This window comes from Oncorhynchus mykiss, chromosome 19, assembly GCF_057628025.1.
Source record: "Oncorhynchus mykiss isolate SJ-2025 chromosome 19, ASM5762802v1, whole genome shotgun sequence".
Classification (NCBI taxonomy): Eukaryota; Metazoa; Chordata; class Actinopteri; order Salmoniformes; family Salmonidae; genus Oncorhynchus; species Oncorhynchus mykiss.
This window is the reverse complement of record NC_143040.1, coordinates 23,846,109-23,865,704: the sequence shown is the minus strand read 5'-3', so window position 1 is coordinate 23,865,704 and position 19,596 is coordinate 23,846,109. Positions and strand designations below refer to the sequence as shown.

Genomic DNA, 19,596 nt, shown 5'->3' with positions numbered 1-19,596 from the left:
CCCTGAGGTAACTGAGGAAGGCTAGACCCAGGTCCAGGCCTTCTATGAACCCAGTCACCAGGCATTAGACAAGACCCTGAAGGAGAAGACAGACTTCCTGATAGACTACCACCAGGGAGATCTCCCACCACGATCTGAAGGCTGAAGCCCAACGTGACCTGCTCTGTTCGTCATGGATACTGAGGTGTTTGTTTGTTCGTATCATAGGAACGGGAGGGACTATTTCTAGCGAACTGTTACTGTAGAACCTAAGCCTTCAGAGGGACCAAAAATCTTCCAAAAGCCTACATTGTATCCCCTGGAGCCGGACCATTCAAGTTATAGCCAAGGAGGAACAATGCATTTTGGTGACATTATGAATGAATCAAACAGCCCTGGCTGCGCTTCGGGCTGCCGCTTACACAGAGACAGAACCAGCACAGACACAAATGTAACACACAGCATAAAATAATGCAACCAGCAAAACAAAAACCACTGTTTACACAACCTACGGTAGCCCAACACCACTATCACACCATCACCAAAATTGACAACAGTGACACATCAAAGGTGAGGCTCGTGGTGCTGAAAGGACAGCGACCGTAATACATAGCACTCCATGGCTAAAAGAGAGCGCGGTTTTGGTCAAACACAGACACGGCAGATAGACAGCATCAAATAGTGTCAAATAAATAGCAGGCTATTCACAAAAACATTCAAATCAATCTATATATACTCTCTGAAGGCTTAGAAGGCCTTCAAGGTTCGCCACTGGTTCCCAGGATGACCTGCTCTGATCATCATGAATATGGTGGTGTTTGTGTCATAGAAACAGGAGGGTCTATCTCTATCAGCTCCGGGACCTGCTCCATCCCTGCACTGAGACTGTGAAGAGAAGGGTCTGTTCTGCAGACTGGATCCCTGACTGGAACCTCTGTCTCTCTGATGACGACCAAGACTGAAGATGTTCAGTCTACCTGTCCACTGGTTGTGTTCTGTGTGGTGGTGATGGAGAGTCTCTGTATCTCGTAGTTCGGTCCTGGTTCCGACTCCGGAAGGAACAGCGACGACTCCTGATCCATGGTCCTGATCCGGGGCCATTGTTTGTCACCAGCCGCTTCAGAGATCCTGTCACTGCCCTAAAAACGAATTGTACTGAAGAGCATATAAAGGTTTCTAAGTCTTTGCTGAACATGACATATTATAAAATGTCAAGCCCATCTCTAACAATGTGATTAAAGTACCTAGCAATATGGAGTCATTGGAGTTTATTATAAAAAATGTCCATATGTGTTGATTCAGGAATTAAGTATAATGTTTTGGTTCGACTGAGAGAAGGGAAATTCAGTATCTGCAATGATACAAAAATAACCAAGTCAGACAGCACAGAGTCAATTATGTATTTCATTTGAACAAAATGGTCATACATTCACATAACCTGGTGTACAGTACTTTTACTGTACAAAACAATACATAACAAGTAGTAACTTTTCTCAGTATGGTAACACTTGACCTTTTAAGTAAATCTCGCTTTGATGAAAAACTTTTTAGAATAGTTTTTGAAAAGATTCAACATTACACACATCTTCACTACTTTATGTCAAGTAAACATGAATTAAGGCACTATAATTTCCTCATAAAACACCAACGTCAAACAACATGACAGGTTGTCACTTTTCATCAGTGAAGCATTTTTACAGACATCCTCACCACCATATCATCTACTCTGCCTTATCATACTCATTCTTTCCTCAGTTCACCTCATCCAGTTCCATACTACAACCCAAACCAGCAGAATTAACTACAAACAAACTAAATAGTACTACAGTGCCTTCAGAAAGTATTCACATACCTTGAATTTTTCCACATTGTTGTGTTACAAAGTGGGAAAATTGGATTTGTCATCTTTTTGTCAATGATCTTACTAAAAATACTATCAAACATCAGTAAAAAAGTAAATAATTAGAAAACACTAATATACTGTTTCTACATCATTTAAGTATTCAACCCCCCCCCCCCCCCCCCCCCCCGAGTCAATACATGTTAGAATCACTTTTGGCAGCGATTACAGCTGTGAGTTTCTCTGGGTAAGTCTCTAAGAGCTTTCCACACCTGGATTGTTCAACATTTGCCCATTATTCTTAAAACAAAATTCTTCAAGCTCTGTCAAATTGATTGTTGACCATTGCTAGACAACCATTTTCAGGTCTTGCCATAGATTTAAGCAGATTTAAGTCAAAACTGTAACTCGGCCACTCAAGAACATTTATTTTCTTCTTGGTAAGCAACTCCCGTGTAGATTTGGCCTTGTGTTTTAGGTTATTGTCCTAATGAAAGGTGAATTAATCTCCCAGTGTCTGGTGGAAAGCAGACTGAACCAGGTTTTCCTCTAGGATTTTGCCTGTGCTTAGCTCCATTCCGTTTCTTTTTTTATCCTTAAAAACATCCCATTCCTTAACAATTCCAAGCATACCCATAACATGATGTAGCCAGCACTATGCTTGAAAATATAGAGAGTGGTACTCAGTAATGTGTTTTATTGGATTTGCCCCAAACATAACACTTCGTTTTCAAGACAAAAAGTGAATTGCTTTGTCAATTTTTTGGAAAACAGGATGTATGTTTTGGAATGTTTAGGCTTCCTTTTTTTCACTCTGTCAATTAGGTTAGTATTGTGGAGTAACTACAATGTTGTTGATCCATCCTCAGTTCTCACATCACAACCATTAAACTCAAACTATTTCAAAGTCACCATTGTCCTCATGGTGAAATCCCCGAGTGGTTTCCTTCCTCTCCGGAAACTGAGTTAGGAAGGACGCCTGTATTTTTGTAGTGACTGGGTGTATTGATCCTTCATTCAAAGTGTAATTCATAACTTCACCATTCTCAGAAGGATATTCAATGTCTGCTTTTTTAAATTTGTACCCATCTACAAATAGGTGCCCTTCTTTGCGGAGCATTGGAAAACCTCCCTGGTCTTTGTGGTTGAATCTGTTTGAAATTCACTGCTCGATTGAAGGACTTTAAAGATAATTGTATGTGTGGGGTACAGAGATGAGGTAGTCATAAAAAAAGTATGTTAAACACTATCATTGCACACAGAGTGAGTCCATGAAACTTATGAGACTTGTTAAGCACATGTTTACTCCTGACCTTATTTAGGCTTGCCATAACAAAGGGGTTTCAGCTTTTCATTTTTTATTAATTTGGGATATTGTGTGTAGGCCAGTGACCAAAACATCTAAATGTAATCCATTTTAAATTCAGTCTGTAACAACAAAATGTGGAAAAATCAAGGGGTGTGAAAACCTTGTGAAGGCACTGTACATTTTACTATATATGCGCTGTGTGCATTTTCTGTTGTGTCCTCAGAAAGCTCCTCTCTGAGAACCACTTCCTGCAGTGCGTACAGGCGAACGACATCTATCCCGTGTGGACCTTCAGGTGCATCTTCATATTGTGCTGGCGGGAGAACCTCTTCTCACACTGGGGGCAGCTGTAGGGTTTCTCCCCTGTGTGGACCCTCAGGTGCCTCTTCAGGTTGGACGAGTCTGAAAAACTGACCCGGCACAGATGGCAGCCGAAAGGTTTCCCCCCTGTGTGCATCCTCTGGTGGAGCTCCACCTGTTCGGGGAAACTGAAGACTTTCCCACAGAATGAAGACGGGAAGCGCTTTTCTTTGGTGCTGACACCTTTACTGATTCCGTCTCTATTACCATCATTTGTCAATGGGTTTGTGTAGCCATTTAGTGTTTTGGCATTGTCTGAGGTCTGGTTTAACATTAGGAGAGTGTGAGGAGGATGAAGGCCAGGGAGTGTCTGTGTTGTCGCAGGGTCCATGTTCCAGTTGATAGATCCTATAGAAGGCAGGCTGAAGGCAGCACCTGTTAGGGGGTTAACCTGAGGCGCCGTCAGTCTCTCTGAATCACAACTATAGGAGCAGGCCGGAGCATCACTCGAGGAGTCTGTGTCTGTTCTCTCCCGCGGCATACCGACACCTCCCCGTCCCCGCAGACAAAATCTACGCCTCGCCCTGGTCTCAGCCAGTCTGTTGTCATGGAGACTATGTTCAGTTGTTGTTTTGTGTTCAACTGTCTGTTTCTGGTTGTGGTAAACAGTGTTGTTCCCCAGTCCAGAGTTGAAGATGCTGTCCCATCCACTGACCTCCACTATGTCGCCTCTGGTCCTGGCCTGCTCAGTGATGTTATCCACTGGGCCCTTGGCACCCGTCTGGGTCTGGGAATCCAAGATGGCCGACCAGTCTTCTCTGTTATCCTCCAGCCAACCACCTGCAGGATGCGTTTAGAAAACAGACTTTAAAAACATGGCAGAGAACTTTACCTGTAGAGTTTTTTTTAGTTAGTTACCTGGGCCCAGTTTCCCAAAAGCATCTTAAGGCTATGTTCATCATTAGAACCTTCGTATGAGCATCGTTAATCGGTTTCCCAAAACCATCATTACTAAATTTGCTCTTGAAAACGCTTGTTGTTTAACGACTGCCTCAGACCACATGTAGAACAGCTAAGTACGTCGTTAGATGCTTTTTTGCCCATCCGCATCACTTTATACACACAATCAAGATGTCCGCTAAACACAAAATCAAGATGTTTACCAGTCTTTCTGTGACAGCCGACAACTTCAGAACGAATGTGACAGTGACTACAAAACTACAAATACAAAGTTGCTCATTTCTTTGCATAACAAGAAAAGGATATAAAGATGCTTCAAATGAAAACCTAGATGACTGTATTAAAATAAATATAGTAGGCCTATAGGCTACAGAGACCTGTATTTTGAATGTTAATTCAATGGAGCTTTATTTAGCTCCTTGTATGCTACTGTCTGTAATTTTGGCCTCAATATATGTCATGATGTGTAACATGTGCGCAACGATGTTCCAAACCTTGATCTAGTGCATTATTATAGGGTAAGCATTAGAATAAGCCACCTCAATATTTGTAGCCATAGGTGATACTATCTCTAGGAGCTGATCCGTCGTCAGTATTGTGGAATAATTCAAATGTTAAAGGTAAGATTGGAAAGGGAGAACGCTGATCTGAGAGCAGGGCTGCCGTTCTTTCGATCCTATCAGTATCAACACATGCCTCAACAACGCACTTAGCGAACATTCTCTCTGCTTGGTGTTTTGGGAAACGCATGTTACATTTTAGGACGTTGTAAGAAAGCAGCATCTTGTACGCCTAAGTTCCATCGCTATAGGGAAATCAGGCCCTGGTCGTGTTCATACGTTATGATGTGTGTTTATGTATGTAAACATGTTGTATTAACTTAATTTTATGAAAAAAACTTTTTTTCAAAATTATAATAGCTATTATTCCCATTGAAGATATATTACTGTATGGAGGCTATATGTATCTCTCTCTTACCTTGCTCCCCCATCTTTAGTCCACTCAGCAGGTCAATGCTCTCTGGTCCATCTTCTATTGTCTCCTCTTTGACCAGCAGCAGATCAGGCTTCCCATCCTCCATGTCTACTGGCTGTAAGAGATACAGAGGGAGAGGATGTTGGATCAAGAAATCTTATACGAGCACCCTGCTATGAGCATCTTCTGATTGGGCAATGAGGGATTGCTATGAGTACTATACAAACATGCTAGTTGATTTGTTACTTTACAAATGTACACTGAACAAAAACATAAAAACGCTACATGGAGCAATTTCAAAGATTTTACATTGTTACAGTTCATATAAGGAAATCAGTCAATTGAAATAAATTAATTTGGCCCTAATCTATGGATTTCACATGACTGGGAATACAGATATGCATCTGTTGGTCACAGATACCTTAAAAACAAGTAGGGGCGTGGATCAGAAAGCCAGTCAGTATCTGGTGTGACCACCATTTGCCTCGTGCAGCGCGACACATCTCCTTCACATAGAGTTGATCAGGCTGTTGACTGTGGCCTGTGGAATGTTGTCCCACTCTTCTTCAATGGCTGTGCAAAGTTGTTGGATATTGGCGGGAACTGGAACACTTTCGTACACGACGATCCAGAGCATCACAAACATGCTCTATGGGTGACATGTCTGGTAAGTATGCAGGCCATGGAAGAACTGGGAAAGAACATGAACTGTGTACAGATCCTTGAGACATGGGGCCGTGCATTATCATGCTGAAACATGAGGTGATGGAGGCGGATGAATGGCACGGCAATGGGCCTCAGGATCTCGTCACGGCAACTCTGTGCATTCAAATTGCCATTGATAAAATGCAATTGTGTTCATTGTATGTAGCTTATGCCTGCCCATACCATAACCCCATTGCCATCATGAGGCACTCCGTTCAGAACGTTGACATCAGCAAACCGCTCGCCCACACGATGCCATCTGCCCAGTACAGTGGAAACCGGGATTCATGCGTGAAGAGCAAACTTCTCCAGCGTGCCAGTGGCCATCAAAGGTGAGAATTTGCCCACTGAAGTTGGTTATGATGCCGAACTGTAGTCAGGTCAAGACCCTAGTGAGGACGATGAGCATGCAGATGAGCTTCCCTAAAACAGTTTGACAGTTTTTGCAGAAACACTGATGCAAACCCAGTTTCATCAGTTATCCAGGTGGCTGGTCTCAGACGATCCCTCAGATGAAGAAGCCAGGTGTGGAGGTCCTTCGCTGGCGTGGTTACACATGGTCTGCGGTTGTGAGGCCAGTTGGACGTAATGCCACATTTTCTAAAATGGAGGTGGCTGATAGTAAATGAATGAACATTCAATTCTCTGGCAACAGCTCTAATGGACTATCCTGCAATCACATTTAAGAGTGGCCTTTTGTCCCCAGCACAAGGTGCACCTGTGTAATGAGCATGCTGTTTAATCGTTTTCTTGATATGCCACACCTGTTAGGTGGATGGATTATCTTGGCAAAGGAGAAATGCTCACTAACAGGGATGTAAAGAAATGTATGGACAACATGAGAGAATTACGTTTTGTTGTGCATATGGAACATTTCAGGGATATTTTATTTCAGCTCATGAAACATGGCATCAACACGAAGCTTACTTAGGTCCCCAGCACAGTTGAGCCAGTCACGTGTTTGTTTGTAAATAGCACTACAGGGGAAAGCGGGAGCAGTTAAATCCAGCTGTGTATTGACAGGGGTCGCGTTTTATATTTAAAGCAAACTGGGAGTTTTTTTTCTTCAATAGAGTGATCAAGGACGTGCAACTATAGTTTTTCCTCACAGATAATACATTATTGCAACACAGGCAGAAAATAGCTTAATTTTCATAAGATGACAACAGAAGTGCAACCTAATTTGGCTGGCAGCCACACAAGTAAATTAACTTACAATGAAAAAGCTGTCTTTTTTTCCGACCAAAAACGATGGATGGCCAATATCTTTCTAATGTTTAGACCTATCATAGAAAGAAGGTAGCTAGCTACTTGTCCTAATATAAATGCTTAAAGTGAATCTAGCACTTTACCATCGAAAATAGACTGGCTACACCAAGAAATGTACCGGAGAAAAAAAAGCTTACACATCACTCAGAGTACTGTCTGCCTGTTCGTGAATTCTCATTCAAGATGAGTTGCAACTGAAGTACAAAATTGCTCTGATGCCGAGCAGAATTTACAATAAGAAGCATTTTAGATCTGCGTTTACAAAATAATTATTTTCCACCATAATTTGCAAATAAATCCATTAAAAATCCTACAATGTGATTTTCTGGATGTTTATTCCTCATTTTGTCTGTCATAGTTGAAGTGTACCTATGAGGAAAATTACAGGCCTCAACTTTTTAAGTGGGAGAACTTGCACAATTGGTGGCTGACTAAATACTTTTTTGCCCCACTGTATGTTTAACTTCATGAGCTGGATTGCCTGTCTTTGCAATTCGTTTATTTTCTTTTGTGCTTGTTAACATATTTAGCTATCAGCCTCCATTGAAATTTGCTATTAATTGTGACAATTTTGTGAGAATTCTGGTAATAGACACCCAATGGGCTTTTATTTGTTTGTTTCCTGGGTTGAGAGGACAGTATGACAATCTGGATACCGCCCAACCCTATCTAAGTGTAGAGAATCGTTGTACCATCTAAACCGCTGTGAAATATCTTTTCAATAACCAAAAAGTATTTCCAGCTGGTGTACAAAACTGGAAGTTAAAGTCGCAAAAATTAAACTTACGAACGCGAAGCATAAAAATAGTGCACATAGAACAGATCTACCGCTTATTAGACTTGCTTTCAATAAGAATGACAGATCTACAACTGTCATTTCTATGTGAATTTGGTGGGGTCGCCCATAAAGGTACATAATGCAGCATTGATGGTTTGATGATTGAAAGGCATGGACTTTCAACGTGGTGTGTTTACCCATCCCCACTGCAGTTACAGAATGACTTCATTGTTGTTAAACCCATCATGGTGGACATAAATATGTGGGTAAAAACAAGCCAGCTATGATAAGTAAAAAAATAAAAAGACAAACCTGACTAAACTATAATGATGGGTACAGTAGGTGTTTGTTAGTGTGTGGGTATGTGTAGGTATATTTAGTAAGTGTATATTGGTTATAAAGTGCTGTTGTATGTATGCAGAATAGGGTGAGATCAAATGTGATGTATACCAAAGAGAGTCTCAATGAAAGTCTTAGAATGAAAAGTCCCATTTTGTGTATATTAACCCTTTCCACTCACACCCAGTCATTCCGTGTACAGGTTGAAAATACAAGATTTTGACATTGATAAGCGCCTAAATTGGAATGCAGTGGCTGTACAGTAACATGCTATATATGATGTCAGAGCTCCGCTTCCCATCACTGTATGAGATTTGACTGACAGCCGTTATAAACTTGAGCAACAAGATGTCCCCATCCCACCTGTTAATTGGGTTACTTTAGCACATTTGTTGTTGTCTGAGTGAGGGGAATGCTGGAAATTGAGTCAATGCGTTCTGAAAGATGAGACGTTGAGGATTATAATAACTACCACTGATGTCATACAAGCAAACCACACACCTGTGAGTCCAAATGTGCACTTCACATTTCCATATCGGAAAACATGTCATTTAGAGTATCAACGTTTATGATCGCCATGTTTGATCCACAGTTACAAGGATGACATGCGTTAAACCCTGGGTTGTCCTGAACACAATGAGACTGTGTTTGTCGTATTGTGTAGAACCTTAGCCGAGGAACACGCACTTGAATACACTCATGACTCCATTCTATGTGCACCAAAATTACAGTCTGTTTGTCTGAAGTACCTTTTGAAAGCCTACCACTGTATTAGCTAGTTATGTTGACAATAGGATACGCTGTCAAATGATGCCCACCTGACCCAGATTGCGATTTCTAATAGAAAAATGTGAGATTACGTAAACAGCAACAGTAATTCGTGACCTTGGGAGTTCAAAGTTCTATCTGCGCAAAGCATAGTTCTGAGATATTGAGCATCAAAGTTCTCATCCCAGATCTCAGAACTGTTTTGTAATGAATTCTTCTTTCATAACCCAATAAAGTCCTCACTTTAAAAGGTACCTGAAGTGCAGGGTATAAAAATGTTGAGATTTGCAAAACAATTTTTTTGGGGGGGTGGGTCATTCACAGATAGAACCTTATGGCTCTGAAATGTCAACCTGGGTTTCAAAGATGTTTGCGAAGATATCACTTTTTCTTTTACCATCGTAAGTTGTCTTTATCACAAATCTGACATCACACGTGTAGTACCAACTAAAGAGCAACTATGTGAATAACACATTTTTGACCAAAATGTGAGAGCCTTTATAGTCCCAAGGTCTCGAATTGTGTGATGGTGGGGACGCAGGGTTGTGTTCCAAACAAAACACTGCAAGTGTGCTTGCTTCAGTTCCTCAATGGCAATGCAAGCAGAGCTCAAATAAGCCATAAAGTCATAAAAGTACACTGAAATTACTTCGGAACAATGCACACCTCTTTAACCAGTTAGACCTCTCACTGGGTTGGCGCCCCCCATTGGGTTGTGCCGTGGCGGAGAGCTTTGTGGGCTATACTCAGCCTCGTCTCAGGATGGTAAGTTGGTGGTTGAAGATATCCCTCTAGTGGTGTGGGGGCTGTGCTTTGGAAAAGTGGGTGGGGTTATATCCTGCCTGTTTGGCCCTGTCCGGGGGTATCATTGGATGGGGCAGCAGTGTCTCCTGACCGCTCCTGTCTCAGCCTCCAGTATTTATGCTGCAGTAGTTTATGTGTCGGGGGGCTAGGGTCAGTCTGTTATATCTGGTACTCCTTCGGTCTTATCCCGTGTCCTGTGTGAATTTAAGTATGCTCTCTCTCTAATTCTCTCTTTCTCTCGGAGGACCTGAGCCCTAGGACCATGCCTCAGGACTACCTGGCATGATGACTCCTTGCTGTCCCCAGTCCACCTGGCCCTGCTGCTGCTCCAGTTTCAACTGTTCTGCCTGCGGCTATGGAACCCTGAGTTGGACGTGCTACCTGTCCCAGACCTGCTGTTTTCAACTCTCTAGAGACAGCAGGAGCGGTAGAGATACTCTTAATGATCGGCTATGAAAAGCCAACTGACATTTACTCCTGAGGTGCTGACTTGTTGCACCCTCAACAACTACTGTGATTATTATTATTTGACCATGCTGGTTATTTATGAACATTTGAACATCTTGGCCATGTTCTGTTATAATCTCCACCCGGCACAGCCAGAAGAGGACTGGCCACCCCTCATAGCCTGGTTCCTCTCTAGGTTTCTTCCTAGGTTTTGGCCTTTCTAGGGAGTTTTTCCAGCCACCGTGCTTCTACACCTGCATTGCTTGCTGTTTGGGGTTTTAGGCTGGGTTTCTGTACAGCACTTTGATATATCAGCTGATGTAAGAAGGGCTATATAAATAAATTTGACTCAAAACATTTTTTACTTTTACTGTTGCTCCCACTCCAAAATTACAATGAATATTCATATTTTGTTACTGAATGTTTCCAGAGTATTTTCAGATTTTGTTATTGACAAATGCCATGAAAAGTACAGTAAATGTCCAATGCACATAAAATCAACCGTGTAATGTTTGGATTCAGTCTTGTGTCAGGTGAACTGTTGTCTTCACCTTTGGTCAAATAATTTCCCCATCAACTCTAGTGTTCTCCTTCAATTTCTACCATGGTAATGCATATGCCTTTAATAGTTAATCTGTTAGAAATTTCAATTTGGCCTAATCCATATTGACCAATTTCCACAAGTGGAAGGGGCTAAACATAAACAAGTGTTAAATATACCACATGAAAACCACACATACACATCAAACAAATCTGCATGATCTTCATAAACTATTCATTTTCTCATTAAAAGTGTTTTGGGTTCATTTGTGAACATCATATATCCTACACAGCACAAACACAATATGAAACAGATTTCTCAGGTGTGAATGTGCCTTATACACTGAGTGTACAAAACATAAGGAACACCTTCCTAATACTGAGTTGCACCCCCTTTTGCCCTCAGAACAGACTTAATTCGTCAGGACATGGACTCAACAATGTTGACTCCAATGCTTCCAAAGTTGTGTTAAGTTGGCTGGATGTCCTTTGGGTGGTGGACCATTCTTGATACACACAGGAAACTGCTGAGTGTGAAAAACCCAGCAGCGTTGCAGTTCTTGACACACTCAAACCAGTACGCCTGGCACCTACAATCATACCCCATTCAAAGGCACTTTAGTCTGTCTTGCCCAGTCACCCTCTAAATGGCACACACACACTATCCATGTCTCAAGGCTTTAAAATCCTTCTTTAACCTGCCTCCTCCCCTTCATTTACAGACTGAAGTTGATTTAACAGGTGACATCAATAAGGGATCATAGCTTTCACCTGGATTCACCTGGTCAGTCTGTCATAGAAAGAGAAGGTGTTCCTAATGTTTTATACATTCAGTGTATATCACAATGTCTGGATGCAATATTCTGCCAGGAATATTCAACACTGAAATCTGTTACTCTGGTTATTCCAAATGCATACTTTCTGTTGACAACAATGTAAATTAGTATTTGTCTTTAATGCAGGGTTTGATCTAAATGCCAGAAGCTATTGAGTGGAATGGTTACTTTCTATGTTAGAGTGGAATGGTTTTTCTGCTGGTGTATCCTGAGGTATCTCCTTTCTGAGAACTTCTTCCCGCAGTGCGTACAGGCGAATGGCCTCTCTCCCGTGTGAACCTTCAGGTGCATCTTCAGGTTGCCAGCCTGGGTAAAGCGCATGTGACACTGGGGGCAGCTGTAGGGTTTCTCCCCTGTGTGGACCTTCTGGTGCAACTTCAAGTGGTCCTGGCGGGAGAACCTTTTCTCACACTGGGGGCAGCTGTAGGGTTTCTCACCTGTGTGGATCCTCTGGTGCCTCTCCACCTTCTGGGGGCAGCTGAAGCCTTTGTTACAGAACATGCAGAGGAACCGTTTCTCTTTAGTATTGCCTGATGTTTCTCCACCTCCCCAAGCCTTTGCCCTTTGGTCGTTTGAGTTCAAGACCTGATCGAAAAGGACGGGGCCCTGTGAATCAGAAAGCCCCATCGACGCGGACACTGGGTCGCGATCCCTGAACGCGTGTAAAGGGGAGTGGGTTGCGACATTTGGATTAGTCTCTAAGCTTCCTCTGTAATCTAAGAATTCTCTGCCCTGTGAGTGTCGGTCTCCTAGGTGACTATCCGCATTCCATGTGGGAGGAGTATCGCCCTCCACTTTCACATCTACGACCAGACCCTCCCTTTTCTTATCTAGGCACCCTTCAGAGTATACACTACTACTGTACTGGTTCCAGTACCCTCTAGACAGATCAGTCTGTGTCTCTAAACCCAAGGATATGTTGCCAGGTTCCATCTCTGTAGCGTAAGAGGAAGACAGATCATCACTGCCAGTGTCTAATGTGTCACCTTCACCATCTCCACGGGAATGAACCGTCCTCTGGGTCTGGTGAAATACTGGTAAGTACCCTGAGCTGGGAGCAGGAGGACAGCCCAGTCTCCCCAGCCCCAGTCTCTCTGGGTCTGATCTGTGGTCAAATCCTGTGTGTAAGAGCCTGCGTGTTACAGTTAAAGTCTTTGTGTCTGTCTCGGACTTGAGGACGGCGTTCGGCGTTCCACTGACCTCCGTGATGCTGCGTTGGGTCCTGGGCTGCGCTGGAGCGGTGGTGTTGTCCTCCGTGGCTATAGGGGGCACTCCAGCCGCTGCTCCAGTTTGGATGTCTCTGTTGTGCCGTGGGTCCTCCTCTCCTTCAGACTTCTCCTGCTTCACCAGAGGCGATCCTCCGGGCCCTGCAGCATCTGCATCTACAGACTGACAAGAAGAGAGGAGCTTATTATTGGTACATGACTTGAAAAACAACGCCGTGGAGAAGATTCACAAGCTCCCCTATCCTCCTGAGACTCAGCAATTCATTTGCCCTCTCTAATGGACATTCCTTTTTGATCCGTATCTCTAATTAAGGCCATACATGCCACTGTGTCAGGTCCTGTTGTACCTTTGAGAAGACAGTCTGGGCTTTTCAATTATGTTACGTGTGGTGGTATCACCGTCATAATTCTTTTTTTTCTTCCTGGTTCTCCAAATGGCTACAATCACAATTACCATCACAATTAGTAATTGTATAATTATCATTTTTGTGAGTTTGATATTCAAATTGTTTCTAATTGGTAAATCTCAGTTGTAGTTTGGTCATCATTTATTCAGATTAAATAAGAGCTTGTTGTGATGCTGAGTTATTTACCAAAATGTTGGTTTGTAAATAACTAATTGATGGACTCAATTATTTGAATTCCATTTAGTTTGTTGTTGGTTTGTTGTTGCTCTCAACGCGTTGTTTGCGCCGTTTTTCTAGAGATATCTCTCTCTGGGATATGTTGCCCAACTCATCATAGTTAAGCACAGAACATGTGGTAATTAACTACAATGACCAGAATCAATTGCATCTTCATCTGCCTGTTCTCATTGGTTCTTGCCAGTGGGGCTGGCAGACAGACATGGAGAGGAAGAGCGATAGAGAGATGCAGTTGCTTAGGTATCTCTACATGACAATACATTAATTGATTTAATGTTTTTATTTAGCAGTCTTAAAAGTATGGCTTATCTACTTTGATGAACTACTGAAATGGTGATTTCGTCAAACATCTAGGCTAACCTACATGCCTGGAGGGTGACTCTTTGGGGAGCACAGAGATCGATGGCTGCAGTGTTCATTTTCTCACCTATTTTAGATTGAGTTTTTATGACTAAAATACCCATTTTAGTAATTTCATCCTTCTTAGTTTTAGTTATTATCAGTTGACTACAACTCTGGACAATTTTTGTCTAGTTATAGTCACAATCATTTTAATCATTGTAGTTATTTTTGTTTTACTGAAGAGCTCATACAAACCTCCAACTTAACTTCCATCATGCACATAATAGCTTCCACTTCCTTATTCACAGCTATTTTAGTCACGTAAGTCAGTGCATTATTTTCTATTAAATAATAAAATATTTAGGTGAAGTCTAACTTCCATCGTGTTCCCATTCAGATAGCCTTGTACATCTAGTTCTACTATCCCCTCTTATACCTTAGCTGGCAACATTGATATTGTGGCAGATTGTAACCAATGCCAGCCATACTTAACCATATACTATAAAGCCTTGGCTACAGATTAAACAATTTATAGCTCTGATTTTTCTCCCCATCATAACTGTCAAGAGGATAAATACGTGTTTTCCTTAAAAAGGGGAGAATGAACTTTCCAGAAATGCCAGAAGTATTACTGTACTCCTAATAATCAACAAATAGCAACTCACAATAATCAACAAACCGCAACTCACATTTGCAGATCGTGAGAGACTGCATCCAACACAGTTTAATGAATAACAGCACACATGGGAAATAGAGCTGCTGATTAAATCAAAGCAAAAATAGCCTACATGAAAGTAAGGGAGAGAGAGTAAACATTATTGTTTAAAGAGTGACTGAAGAGACTGTTTTTTATGCAATACTATTGAGCTCGCCAGCTTGTAGTCCCAAAAAAATATGAAATGAATTAGCATTTTTTACCTCTGGTTCGTTGGGCATTCCTCTGGGGGGAAATCATCAGGTAGGGGTATAAACCAAAAGTAAGACCCGAGGTTAACACACAAGGCTTCGGAGATGTTATAGGTTTTGTTCTATGAGATAAATGTAATGTTAACTGACTGATATTATGAAGCCTTTATGTGCTCAAAATATGTAAGTTGCTAACGAGTCCCAAACGGTCATACAAATTTAACTACAACATAAATCCGATTTTTTTTCTTTACATCTCTACGCCGACTACGTAATCTAGTCCGCCAACATTCTAGTTGGCTTTTTTTTTTTTTTTAGCTTTCTACGTAGCTCTACGTACATTTGTGCGGCTGAATTTTTGGAATGCAAATCAAAAACGGACCTACGTGTTACAAAAATCTTTATCAACCTGGCCAGATTGTATAATAGGGATCATTTCTGTCGTCACATTCTGCGACTGCAGCGGTGTATCTGATCTACGCATGTGCCAGCACCAGCAGCGCAAGTCTCACTACATGCTTATGTACAAGTGAAGTGAGTTCGGAAAAACTGAAAACTATGCATCTTAGAAATAGTTTTCACATACAAACTTTATATGTCTGAACTCAGAATCAAATAGGCTTACACAAAATAGCATGGATGCTGTGGTAGAATGTTTATTTTGATTGGGGATTTTGATAAATGCACATTATCGCCTGATTTCAGATGTGTCATGAAAAAGATTATTAGGGAAATAGTTATTCTTGCAAAGCATGTAACCGTTTAAATCAAACTATTATATTGTGTTCTTATGGGCCAGTCCCCCGGATCAGCTCTTAACACCAGCCACTCTCTACGATAAAGGCTAAACATTTCTAAACCTGACAAAGTCAGAGTCTACGAACGCACGTAGTGGTACTTAATCGGCCGACCTAGACGGTCACACTTACAAGGCTTCCTATAAATCGTTTACGACCTAAGAATTTGCCCACATAAGACGGCTAAAATCATACAGTCTGTGGAGGCCTTTACCAGATCGAACGAAACATCAAGGATGGTATATTGTTTTGCTTCAGGCTGCAAACATATCTCTACAGCGGGAAGGTTATCGTTTTGAGAACGATGTTGTAATCAAGAAACTTTGGGTCCGTTTGATAAGGTAAGCTAAATCTGTTAGCGAGACTTCAATGGCAGATGTAGTTTTATTTTTTTGTGTTAGCACATCTTTTCACTTGTTTTGATTACATAAATGCCTCAAAATTAAATTATGTAATCTGATGATTTTCATATTACACAACGTATAAGATCTAAGCCTGTGTTTACCAGACCTTATTTTCGGCATTTATAAAAAAAAAAATAATAATAATTTCCCCATACGCTTTGGCCAATGAGCCATGGCGTTGTAAGCCTCCGTTAGTGCCTACAAAAATACGCCTTTAATATTGCTCTCTATTACACTAACCTCTATCACAATAATGTTCTGAATTGAGGTTCGAGTGCCCTCGTCAACAGTGATTGGTTGGTCATCGCTCCATGTATTGTGACCCGCTGGCTTCACAAAGCTCCTGTGGCCTCCAGTGAGATGTCCACCTGAGTGTGAGATTGGGAGAAAATAGGCGTAGGTTAGCTACTGTCAATGCTCAACCGTATATTTATCAAACACGGTCTAGAATTTACAAGGATGTAAGATAACTAATCAAATTATTGATATACTATTTACTAATCGATGTATTATTATGTAACATGCATCACATTGCTTTCATTGAGTAGATAATAGGAAATGCAGTAAATCAAGAATCTTGTTAGAATTTGATAGTGTCTTCGCGCAAGTGTTACTATCCTGCTTAACAAGACCCAATTCTAACACACGTGCAGAAGGGAACAGGGCGACAGGCACTGAGATATGAACGTCGACAGGCCGCGCATCCTCAGCCTTATGCAAAATATACCTCTTGTCATTCCTTTGTATCGGTCGAGGACCTTGACACTACTGGGACGACTGGCGAGGACGCGCTCTCGTATTGTCCTCTCTGCGCGCTCCCGTGCCACCTTTAGTTCCAATAGCTGTAGTTTCCTCCGCAAGGCCCCGTTTTCTTTCTGGCTTTGAGTTATTTCCAAACGAAACACTGCATAGTCGTCGTCTACGAGTTTACAGATCTCTGCCACGGCTGCATTCGCTAGCACCTCCATGACGGAGGCTATTTGAGTGTGAAAAACCATACAGTTAGCCATTGTTAGCTAAGCAGCTAGCTAGCGTTACCTAGATAACATCTATCAACCAAGTCCCGTCTCCAACGCGAATTAAACACTACCTGAGGTAAGTATGTAATGCGGTGTAGTTCAATTAGTTTTTTTTCAGTCTAGGGTGTTGTTACACGTCTAAACAATAACGCTAACGTGGAATTTGTATTTGGTCGCTTGACTTCCGTTTACTTCTTCTTCAATAATATTATGGCGGTCATCAAACGTTAGAGGTGCATGCCGCCTCTACTGTACTGGAGTGTGTAGTCAAGCACAGCTAAATGAATAGACTAAACGAATAAAGAAACAAACATTAAGAGAAACTAAACCTTCCTATCGAATCCTGTATTACTAAGAAAATAAAAAGAGCCCTGTACTTACAACAATCCATCAACACATGCATGACTGTTTCATCAACCATACACTCTGTACACAAACCATTTGCATACTTGCCAACCAGACATAATGACGAGTTCGACGTACAATGTCCTAAACGCAACCACCACCTCTTCCTCTTCCTTCATTATCAGACCCTTGAATCTTGGTCCACCACCTTTCTTTGGCGGGCATGTAAATGCTGGCCTTTGGGCTCTGAGTCCCACCTCTTCTGCCGCACATCTATCATAATTGCTCTAATCTTACATTTGGCCTCACCTCGTGGAGCATGAATATCAATTAAATATATTTGTAATACCCTTTTAAAGCCCATAACACAGCACACAATCCCAACAACACCCAAACAATGGCTAGAGGTCCAGGATGGCGCTCAAAGACCAACCACCTGAGGGTTGTGGCTCCTGCATCTACCGCTTGTTACAAGAGCTGTTCTACGTTGCAGAATGGCTCTTGTAACATAGTTTACACTTGAAGGGCCTCTCCTTGGTGTGAACGGTCTGGTGCTCCTTCACATAGTTTGCTTCAGCGAAACACTTCCCACATGTAGGGCAGGCGTGTGGCTTGTCAGCGTCAGCCCTAATGCTCAGCCTCCCGCAGGAGCCACAACCCTCAGGTGGTTAGTCTTTGAGCTCCCTCTTTGACCTATAGCCATTGTTTGGGTGTTGTTGGGATTGTGTGCTGTGTTAAAGGCTAGATACCCTGATGAAGACAGCTTTCCTGTTGAAACATTGGACATAAATATTTTTGCATCTGAGCTACTAGAGTGTGCGGCTCTCCTTTATTTTTTTATAGGCTAGGTACCTCTCATGGTGAACCCCCATTGTGACCATGTCTGTATTCGTGGGGTAACCATGAGGTAACTGAGGAAGGCTACACCCAGTTCCAGGCCTTCTATGAACCCAGTCACCAGGCATTAGATGAGACCATGAAGGAGAAGACAGATTACCACCAGGGTTGTCTTCTGTCACTCCCTGTGAAGGCTGAAGCCCAGGGTGATCATGGATACTGTGGTGGTTGTATCATAGGAACAGCAGGGTCTATCTCTATCATCCCCAAGCCCTGTTCCATCCCTACACTGAGACTGTGAAGAGAAGAGTCTGGGCTGCCGGCTGGATCCCTGACTGGAGCCTCTGTCTCTCTGATGACCACCAGGACTGTTGTTCAGTCCACCTGTCCACTGGTTGTGTTCTGTTTGGTGGTTGTGGTGGAGTCTCTGTCCCTAGTGGATCATTCCTGGTTCCGACTCGGGAAGGAACAGCGACGGCTCCTGATTCAGCGTCCTGATCCGGGGCCATGATTTGTGGCCAGCTGTTTCAGAGATTGAGTCTCTCCCTCCAGCAACTCCTGAGGTGCGTTCAGTTTGCTTGAACATTTGCTACGTTGCAGAACGGTTTGTACTGAACAACACGTTTCCTCAAAACATTCTTGTGAGTTCTTGAATAGACTTTGAGGTACGTTTGCTCCCATTTGGTGGGTGTGGCTTGAAACAATAAGTGACATACTGCACAGCTGACAGCGTTCCCCAACCAACAAGCCCTCCCCGTTTTGTAACTGGTTGAGTACAGCACCATCTGTTCAATTGAACATTCCAGAACATAAAAATGTACTGAACGCAGCCCTGATATTACCAGGTCCTCAGACTGCAGACTGTAAAGGGCAATTCCACAGTAACATAATAACGCTGAGACTCAGACTTTTCACTTTAGAATGTATGCCAAGTTAAAAAAAAAAAAGAAAAAGATAACTCTATGCACAAGGACTACGTTTAACAATTGACACAGAAAATTTGACCAAAAACACATTTACTTGATGAACATTGTTCTTCAAGTAAATTAGTTTTGGTCAACATTTTTGTGCGTAGAGTTGTATGGTCTGACTGACATAAGGGAAGCTCAGTCCCTGCAATGAATAAAAAATAACCAAGTCACTCAGCACAGAGTCGATTTTGTGTATTTAATTTCATAACGTAAAGTACAGTAATTTTATTGCACAAAACATTACATTTTACAAGTA

General features: G+C 42.1%; 1 protein-coding gene across 2 annotated transcripts; it reads right to left on the bottom strand.

Annotated features, from left to right (window-relative positions):
• Window positions 1–1,365: 1,365 nt before the first annotated feature.
• LOC110498529 (uncharacterized) lies at window positions 1,366–19,316 on the bottom strand. Of its 2 annotated transcripts, XM_036953778.2 has the most exons (5): window positions 16,896–19,316; window positions 16,409–16,536; window positions 13,050–13,238; window positions 5,367–5,478; window positions 1,366–4,268 (listed from the first exon to the last, which is right to left on the bottom strand). In XM_036953778.2, exons 1-5 carry the CDS (start codon window positions 17,176–17,178, stop codon window positions 3,403–3,405), a joined length of 1,578 nt encoding a protein of 525 aa, XP_036809673.2. In that variant the 5' UTR covers window positions 17,179–19,316; the 3' UTR covers window positions 1,366–3,402. The 2 variants fall into 2 exon arrangements, with proteins under 2 accessions (XP_036809673.2, XP_036809672.2); XM_036953777.2 differs by lacking the exons at window positions 1,366–4,268; window positions 5,367–5,478 and having other exon boundaries at window positions 10,817–13,238.
• Window positions 19,317–19,596: the final 280 nt, after the last annotated feature.